General features: G+C 60.1%; 1 protein-coding gene across 1 annotated transcript in view; it reads right to left on the bottom strand.

Moving 5' to 3' along the window:
• Window positions 1–9,668, bottom strand: part of FBN3 (fibrillin 3) — a 48,534-nt gene that overhangs the window by 29,149 nt on the left and 9,717 nt on the right. The window contains 13 exon segments of the mRNA XM_029916504.1: window positions 139–264; window positions 931–1,056; window positions 2,192–2,320; window positions 2,632–2,757; window positions 2,940–3,164; window positions 5,405–5,530; window positions 5,795–5,845; window positions 5,979–6,116; window positions 6,258–6,377; window positions 7,519–7,644; window positions 7,735–7,860; window positions 9,271–9,324; window positions 9,535–9,668. The exon segment at window positions 9,535–9,668 is cut by the window's right edge and continues 123 nt beyond it. Of these exon segments, the coding sequence (XP_029772364.1) occupies window positions 139–264; window positions 931–1,056; window positions 2,192–2,320; window positions 2,632–2,757; window positions 2,940–3,164; window positions 5,405–5,530; window positions 5,795–5,845; window positions 5,979–6,116; window positions 6,258–6,377; window positions 7,519–7,644; window positions 7,735–7,860; window positions 9,271–9,324; window positions 9,535–9,668 (1,607 nt within the window).

Here is a 9,668-nt window from a genome sequence, read left to right as displayed (position 1 = left end):
GCTGGGGGCTGCGGGATGGGGGCTGGGGCTGGGGGCTGCGGGCTGCAGGCTGGGGCTGGGGGCTGCGGGCTGCAGGCTGGGGCTGGGGGCTGCAGGCTGGGGGCTGCACCCATGTGGGGCAGGTGGGCGCCGTCTCACCCGTGCAGCCCTGGCGGTCAGGTGTGCTCTGGAAGCCGGCGTGGCAGGAGCACTGGAAGGTCCCGACAACGTTGACACAGTGGCCGTGGGGACACAGGCCGTCGTTCAGGGAACACTCATCGACATCTGTGGGGAAGCGTGTGGCCGGTGGGGCCTGAGTGTGAGCAGAGCTGACCACCCAGTGTGGGGACCCCTCTGCCACCTCCGTGTCCCCGAGACACTCGGACACACGTGCACACCACCGCACTCCCGCTCCCGGCCCGTGCACACCCACAAGGGCACAAACGTCCCACAGGAACACACTCCCATCCCTTGGCCCCTTCCCGAGACTCACAGACTCACCCAGACACATCGCAGGGGCACGTCTGCATGGGCTCACACACAAGCACACCCTCACACCCACTCACACAGACACAATCGTCCTACACACACGCACTCACAACTCTGTATATAATCACACGGTGAGCTCTCACATGGACTCACAAACACACCTCTCACCTAACCTTGCCTTTGTGTAAACACACACTCAGAGGCACACTCATCCTTTTTGCACACTCATACGGGCCCACACACACGTGTGCACCCTTGGACCCACTCGCCTGCAAACGCACTCACCCACTAGCAAACACACATCCACACTGACACTCACGCGAAAGCTCAGGCAGACAAAGATGAACATCCACTTGCACGCTCGCTTGTGTGTGGGCACTTCCAGACACACCTACACATCTGCACACTCCCATTATCTCGTGTGCACACCCACTCTCGCTTGCACGCCCGTCGCACACTCACCCTCACAGGCAGTGCCCTTGGCCGTCAGCGCGTGCCCGGAGGGGCACTGACACCGGTAACCCCCCTCCGTGTTGAGGCAGGTGCCTCCCCAGCACAGCAGTGGGTCCTGTGCACACTCGTCCACGTCTGCGTGCGTGGAAGAGAGAGCAGGTGTGAAGACGCTGACCAGGGTGGGCGCGGGGTGGCTCCCAGAAGCTTGTCCCTATGGTCCCCTGCCCTGTCACCTGGCTGTGGCCAGGAGAGCCTGGAGGCTTGGCCTTGATGACCCAGGCAGCAGGGTGTGAGCTGGGAGGAGTGGGGACAGGTCAGCCCAAGAAGGAAGCTGGACACCTCAGAAGAGTCAGGGCCATGGGGCTCACCCCCCTGGAGTCAGTGAAGGAGGCCCCGAGAAGCAAGCCTGCAGGGCCCTGCGGGAAGGCAAGGTGCAGGCACCCCAGGGGCAGGCCGTCCGCCGCCCTCCTCGCACTCCAGCCTCGTGTACCTCCTTCCACCCCTCAGGCGCACCCCAGGGCCTTTGCACACACCATTTCCTCCATCTGGCTCACCACAGAGACTCCTTCCACCCCTCAGGCCTGCCCCGGGACCTTTGCACCTGCTGCTCATCCTTCAGGCTGCTCTTGCAGCCCCTCTTCACCACATTTACTCCCCCTCTCAGCCTCAACTGCAAGCCCCACAGAACAGGCCACATCCCTGGGGACCACACTCTACCCCACGGCGTGACCCTCTCCAGCGCATCTCACAGCGGCCATTTTGCATTTCCCAGGACCTAATTTTGTTAACATCTGTCTCCCCATCAGGCCATGAGCTCTGAGAGACTGGCTGTCTGCTCCTGAGCTCCTTGTGGTTCCCCTCAGTAGAGGCACGTGCCACGTTCACTGAATGAATAAAAAAGCGAAGGCAGGAAGGGAGACAGACAGGGAGGGAGAGAGGGGGGAAGGAAGGAAGGACAGACGGAGGGAAAGAAGGAAGAGGGGGGCTCCTCTCTCCAGGGCTCTCCTCCTCTTCTCACCCCAACACCTGCTCTGGCAGAGCTCACCCAAATCCAGGTCCCTAGGCCTCAATCCTGCACGACAGACCCAACTTCCGGCCGCCTTTGGGGAAGCCACCGCCCGGCACCCAGGTTCGCCGGGTCTCAGCTTCTGCCCACACCCGCCCCTCCAGCCTCACCCGTCACGACACCGCCCCCACTGTCCCTGCCCTCAGGCCTGAGACCCCATGGGCGTCACCCTGCCCGCTGCACAACGGCCCTGCGGCCACCTACCCATGCAGTTCTTCATCAGCATGAAGCCGCTCTCGTAGCCATGGAAACACTCACACTTGAAGCTGCCCGCGGAGTTGACACAGGTGCCCTGGCCGCAGAGGTCGGGGGAGATGTGGCACTCATCGATGTCTGGGGAGAGAGGGGCAGGGCCGGCCTCCACATCTGCAGACATTGGGGTTACACGGGGCCCCGACGGCCGAGCTGCGCCGGGGGTGGGGACAGAAGGGCGGCGGCCGCACACCAGAGGACAGGGAACGTCCCCCCTGGAGGTCACCTTTGTCAGCCCCTCCTTCTACGGTTGGAATCCCCAAGGGCCAGAGAGGGCGGCAAGCTGCCCTGGGTCACACAGCCGGCTGGCCGCGGGACAAAGAACACATCTGGACTCCACGTCTGCTTCGAAGCCCCCGCCCCCACAGGCGCCCCCCGGGGCGGGCACCCACCTGTGCAGTTCCTTCCCTGGGCATCCAGGGCGAAGCCCCCCGCACAGGAGCAGCGGAAGCTGCCCGCGGTGTTGCGGCAGGCGCCGTGCATGCAGAGGCCGGGGAACGCCTTGCACTCGTTCACGTCTGCGGGGCGGGAGCACGAGACGTCAGTCAAACGCCTCCGGGGTCCCTGGGCTTGCCCCTGAGATTGCACACCTCTGACGCCAGGCGCACTGCTCTCTCCCAAACACGCTTCCCCAACCACAGGGCCTTTGCCTGTGCTGCACCCTCTCCCCGTCCTCCAGGCTCCCGGCGCCCAGACACACCTTTATAGAAGGGCCGGCCTGACAGGAAGTCCCGGCTGGCGAAGCCCAGGCCCCGGGGACACAGGCTGGCAAACGCCGGGGACTCCCGCGCTGGGCAGGCTTCACACTCGGCCCCCCAGGCGGCCCCCACGGAGCAGCAGCAGACGTCCATCCGGTATTTGCCAGGCAGGGCGGCCCCACACTCGTCCTCATCCCAACGCAGGAAACAAGGCTCCAGCCGCATGTCTACACAGAGGGACAGTCACCGGGTCCCCCCCTGCCACACTGTGCCTGCTGTCACATGGGAGATAAGGTCCCCCTCAGCGGCACCTGTCTGAAACTCCCTCCCCAACAGGAAGAACGCAAGGGGGTGACTTCCTCACGCCATCATCGGCATTCCCACGACCACGTCATCCGACGGTTGCATTTCAATGGCAATAACGTGCTGTGTTAAGGCCCTTGCTACGCTGGGCACTGTTCCGAGCTCCCCAACCCATGCGATCCTCAGAATAAACATCAAAATGGAAATATCAGTATCGTATCCATCTTATGGGCAAGTAAATTAAGGCATAGAGGGGTTAGGTAGCTTGCCAGCGGCCACGCAGTTAGTGCAAGGCAGAACCGCGTTTGGACCAGGCCATCAGGCTCTAGAGAGTCAGTTTCATCTGTAAAATGCCCTCAAGACAATCTGACGCCAGATATGCCTCCGTCAAGACCAGACACAAGAGTCTAAGGCAGCCCAACTGCAAGCCGCCTGTTTTTATAAATAAAGTTTTATTGACACACAGCCATAGCCCTTTGTTTCCATATTGCCTGCGGCTGCTTTTGCGCTACCCGACAGACCTCCGTAGCTTCAGCAGAGACTGTGTGGTCCGCAAAGCCAAGAACATTTACCCCTGCCCTTTGCAGAAAACGTTTGCTGAACCCCTGGTCTAGGAAAACTGTTTACCCAAGAACTCATGCGTGGGCAGGTCAGTTTGAAGAGACCTTGTTCTAGAACCTCGACCTCGAGAACCTCTGGAACCCCATGACACACACAGGGATCCTCTCTTCTCCCCAGTGTCCTGGCCCTGGACTAACGGTCACATCTGAGCAGACGGGGCCGAGTCAGTACCTCCCCGTTCACCCGGCCCTGAATTCAGCTCATGGGTCCAACAATGCGATGGCTTTTTTCTCTTTCCTCGATTACTTTCTTTCCTTGGTTAGATTTTGGGGCCAGTGAGAAGGCCCACTGCACACCTAAAACTCAGTTCAGACGCCAAGCAAGGTTGAGAAGGTACCACCAGGAGGATCCCAGCCGACCTCGGAAGGGAGCCAGACCGCAATGTCCGCTTCAAGATGCGGACGGTGACGGGGGCCTGGGTGGCTCAGTTGATGAAGCGTGCGACTCTTGGTTTTGGCTCAGGTTGTGATCTCATAGTTTCATGAGTTCTAGCCCCACCCATATCAGGCTCTGTGCTGCCAGCAAGGAGCCCACTAGGGGTTCTCTCTCCCTCTCTCTCTGCCCCTCCCCTGCTCATGCTGTCTGTCTCTCAAAAATAAATACGTTTCAAAAAGCTTTTGTTTAAAGATGTGGACAGGGGGCAAAGTCAGGAAACCCTCACCCAGGAAGAAAACTGTAGGGAGCTGCCAAGTTCGGCCGCCTCAGGCAAGGAAGTATCGCTCCCTGTGGGGAGCAGCCAGAAAAACAAGATTAACCTTCTAGAGGCCAGGGATGTGTATTTCCCGATTCAGGGATTGGAGACAGCCAGACTGGAGTAGCCAAGTAGAACAAAAGATCAACCACATTCGGGCTTATGGAGTGTCAATCGCACCCCTGCCCAGCGTTGCAGATGCAAGTCTGGGCTCTCCTTTAGATGCTGTGTTTGAAATTTCAGTTTCGGTTTCCCCTTTTTCTAATAATCATTTGACCCTGTTTCCTAGCAACCAACCCAGGTCAGCTTCCCGCCCCAAACCTTATAAAGGTGTGGATATTTTCTCAATAAACTGGGCTTGATCAGAAACGCTTGTCTTGCCCCACTGTGCTCCCTGCTGCCCTGTTCTTACTCCCTCCCTCAGAATCTGCGACCCAATCGACAGCCTCCCCCCCCCCGCCCCCCCTGCCCCCCCTGCCAAATGTCTCAGATCTCTGAGCCTGACGGGAAGCCATTCAGAGTGAGTGTTTGAACCCCAGACGCTAGAGGTGCCCGGGATGCAGACCCATCCTGTGTTAACCTTTTTGGTAACAAGAAAGAATAAACAAAAGTTGCAGATGCTGTTTTTCAAGAGCCTACCGTTAGCAATGAGCCTTGTTGAAGGGCAGTTAGGTGAAAGGGTGAAACCCCAAACAAATGTCTTTTGAGATGCGTCAGCAAGAAATGAGCAGGGAGCAGAGGGTCCCAGGGGACCCTCTCCCACATCCCTTCTGTCCCTAGGAGAGGTCTCCAGGGACTGGTGTGGGGCCATGGACGGAGGGCAGGCCGCTCCACAGTCCCGCAAGGACTCACCCACGCAGAGGCGGCCGGTGGCGTCCAGCGTCAGCCCATCGGGGCACTCACAGCGGAAGGAGCCGGCAGTGTTGAGGCAGCGCCCGTTGGGACAGACCTCGGGGAAGACTTCGCACTCATTCACATCTGGGCAGGGACGGAAAAGGGGGAGAGGCCAGGGCTGGAGCTGCCTCCCCCCGGGGGGGGGCTCAGGATACCAGGTTATCCTTGGGGAGGTGGGAACGGGACACTGCCAGCCTCAGGGGCTGGGGAATCTAGGGGAAGACCCCAAGAAGGGGGAATCTCTACCTTGATCTCTAAAGATTTCAGGACCCAGGCATCCCCCATGACATGCCCCTGCCCGTGTGTAGCTCACGGGGAGGGGTGAAGCAAAGAGGGGCAGGGAGTTACCTTCACAGGTGAGCCCTGTCATGCGGGCAAAGCCTCGGGCGCAGGTAGGGTCTGTGGTTGGGAGAACCAGAGTGGGCACAGGGGTCACTTTCTCTGTCCAGACCCCTCATCGGGCACCAGGTGACCACAGTGGCCAAGCCCGGGAGGTCCCAAGTGCTCCCCCCGGGGGCTCCCGGGGCATTACCGGGCTCGCAGCGTTCGCAGGGGCTCCCCCAGGCGGCCCCCAGGGTGGTGCAGCACTGGGACCGCAGGGAGGCTCCGCGCAGGTTTGCTTCACAGCGGCCGTCCTGGACCTGCAGCCAGCAGGTGCCCCTGGTGCTGTCTGCAGGGGAGGCAGCCGCCCATGTCACGGGCCGGCCCACACCTGCACCCCGACCCACGGAGGTCCAGCACCGCCCCCCGGGTGGGACGCAGGGCTGGGCAGCAGAGTCCCGGCTGCCCCACGGGACTCGGGGCCTCTCACCTAGACACACGGTGCCGGACGGCCCCAGCCGGCTCCCAGGGGCGCATTCACAAGCATAGGAACCGGCTAGGTTCCTGCACACACCATTCACACACGGGCTGGACAGGCACTCGTTGATGTCTGCAAGGACAGCCCCCCACCGGGTCCTGAGCTGTGGGAGGGGGAGCCCCGGCTGGCCAGGACCCCCGCCTCCCCAGTGGCTGCTGGGGTCCTGTGACATAGGAGCACCCAAGTCCACACGTGTCCAAGCATGTACTTGAACAAACAAGGCACACGCACGCAGGCAGGGCCCAGGGGAACAGAAATGCGCAGGCACGCACGCTCAAGGGCTTGCACGGAATCGTGCTGTGCGCTCATGCAAGCACCGTGACACTCAGCGTCCTGGGAGTGTGCACATGTCACCTTGGAGGGACAGAGCTGTGGGAAAGCCCAGAGAGGGGAGGCCTGCCTGTGGCCGGGGAGCGAGCCGCAGGCAGCTACAGGGGCTGGTGGGACAGGGCCGGGGACAGAAGTCGCTCCGGGGTAGGGCGAGCTGGGCTGCCGGGGGCGAGGGAGAGAAGATTGAACACGAGTGTGATCACGTGTTTGTGTGCAAGTGTGAACACACATCTAAGTGTGTGAAGGCATGAGGATGTAGGCACACACATCTCTCTGAGAGTGTACACCTGAGTGTATGTGACTTCGTGGGCATGTCTGTGAGTGTGAACATGGGTGTGTGTCCTGAGTACCAGTCTGTGTAACGGAGTGGCTGTATGCACACACGTGTGGATGTCCGAATGTCTGACTGCATGCACAAGTGTGTGCCTCTCAGGGTGTGACTGGGTGTGGCTGAGTACAAGCGTGTAAAGCGTGAGAATAAGTGAGTGTGTGAATGGAGCTTGTGTGAGTGCATGCACCCATGAGTGTGTATAAGTGTGTGAGACCACCTCACGGATATATCTGTCTTTGAGTTATGTGGGTGTGAATGTGTGTGTGAACGAGCACACATGCATCTTTCCGCATGTCTGCGTGCACACAACGCATGCAGCACGTGCAAGTGTCTGAGCGTGTACGCCTGTGTGTACACACCACATGCAACGTGTGCGCGCGTGTGCCATGCAGTGTGTGCCTGTGTGCACTGGCAGCATGCAGATGTGTACATGGCACACGCACGAGTGCCTGACAGTGTATGTGTGTACATGGCACACGCTGCATACATAAGTGTTTGAATGCATGCATGCTGCACGCGCGCACGCCGCACTCGGGCGCGAGGACGCTGTACCTTCGCAGGTCTCGGTGTCCTGCCGGAAGTCGAAGCCGTGGGGGCAGGAGCAGCTGTAGCTGCCCGGGCTGTTCCGGCACCGCCCGTTGTCGCACAGGAGGCTGTTGCGCGCGCACTCGTCCACGTCTGCAGGGGCGGGGGTGGGAGAGCCGGGTGAGGGGGCCTGCGGCGGGGGAGGGGGTCGCTCCCACCCGTCGGCCGCTGCCCCGCGCTCACCCACGCACTGCCTGCCGGTCGTGCCCGCCTCGTAGCCCAGGTTGCAGACGCAGCGGTAGCCGCCCCGAAGGTTCTCGCACATGCCATTGGTGCAGATGTCGGGGTCGAGGGCGCACTCATTGATGTCTGCAGCAGGAAGACGGCAGAGGGGCTGCTGGGGCTCCCAGGAGTCTCCGGAAGCCAGGCCCCCTGCGGGGCCGGAGCTCCAGCCCAGACCCCCCATCGCGGCTCCCCACACCAGCGTTTCTCGGCTCTGGGGACCTTTGGGGCCATTGTTTGCTGTGCGGCCGTCCTGTGCATTGTAGGACCCTGACCAGCACCCCTGGCCTCCACCCATGAACGCCAAGAGCACCCTTCCCAGTATTTCTCCAGACATTGCCAAATGTACCTGAGGGGGGCAAAAGCGTCCTCAGTCTGGTCCCCATGGAGCAAAACTTTGTACCAAATAAAAGCAATCATACTTGCTAACATTGCAGAGGGCTCCCCATTTTGTGCATATTAACCCGTAGGACCCCCACAACAGCCCTGAAACAGGTGGTATTATTATGCCCACTTCACAGACAAGGAAACTGAAGCAGAGGCAGGGTAAGTAACTTGCCCCAGATTACTTAGCCAGTAAATAGTAGGTCTGGGATTCGAACCTGGGGCTCAGGCTCCATAACCCTGTGTCTTTAACTGGATGAGGGCGAGGTGGTCCAGACCACCCAATGGCCCAGTGGTCAGTGGAAAATCAACTGTATCCTAAGTCCTTACCACTCAGGCAGAAAGGCTGTGTGTGTGTGTGTGTGTGTGTGTGTGTGTGTGTGTGTGCGCGCGTGTGTTCAGCAAACCGATTAGGAGACACACTCGGGCAATTTCTTTTCCTTTCAGGTTTCAACCACACAGATAAGGCCCCTTGGCTTGAGGCCTGCTGGCCACCCGAGGTCAGCCAGGGATCCCAGGATAGGGACTGTCCAGTCATCGGGTGAATGAAAAGAATCAGGAGGTTCCAGAGCAAGTGGGGCAAAAACCAGAGCTCAGGAGGGAAAGGAGGTGTGGGAGAAAGCACAACCTCACACACCCACCATCTCTAGCTCTATCAGTTAAATCGTGTCCTCCCCAAATTCGTGTGTTAAAATCCTAAACCCCAGGACCTTAGCATTGGACCTTATGGGGAACTAGGGTCTTTACAGAGGTAATCCAGGGAAGACAAGGTCATTAAGGCGGACGCCCGATCCGTTCCAATATGACTGCATTCCTATAAAAAGGGGACATTTGGATACAGACACATGCAGGGAGAGCCCCACGTAAAGATGGAGGCAGAAATCGGGGTTCCCTCTTCAAGCTAAGGAACACCAGTGCACCAGTGACCGTCACAGCCTCGGAAGGGACCAACCCCACCTACACGCTGATCTCAGACTTTGAGGCTCCAGAGCTCTGGAGAAATAAATTCTGTGGTTGAAGCCCCTGAGGCTGGGGTGCCTGGCCAGCGCAAACTGACAGAGTGCCCAACCAGCTCCCCGCTCCCGCCCTCTCCCGACACCCATGGCCACTCACCTCTACCATCCGTGGTGATGCCCAGGCCACTGCTGCACAGAACCTGAAACTCGGCTGGGGTGGCAGAGATGGGGGGGGCAGTGGTCATCGCTGCTGCCCAGATGCCTCCCCCAGCGGAGAGAGTGATTTCCGGTGGTCTCTGCTTGGGGAGAGTCACCAGCAGAGAGATGCCCCCACCCCCCTAGGAGACAAGATCCCTGCCCCCTCCCGCCCCCGGGGTGATGAACAGGAAGGTCTACAGGGACCCGAAGGCAGACTGCTCACCGGAGTCCTTGGCAGGACACAGCTGGCAGGGCTCCCCAAACCCGTGGTCTGGGCTGGCACAGCAGCACTCAGATTTGGTGACGGTCCCGGGGAAAGGGCGCGCGCAGGAGCCCTGCTCCAGGGCCCCGTAGCAG

Source organism: Suricata suricatta, chromosome 12, assembly GCF_006229205.1.
Source record: "Suricata suricatta isolate VVHF042 chromosome 12, meerkat_22Aug2017_6uvM2_HiC, whole genome shotgun sequence".
Classification (NCBI taxonomy): domain Eukaryota; kingdom Metazoa; phylum Chordata; class Mammalia; order Carnivora; family Herpestidae; genus Suricata; species Suricata suricatta.
This window is presented reverse-complemented; position numbering and strand designations above follow the sequence as displayed.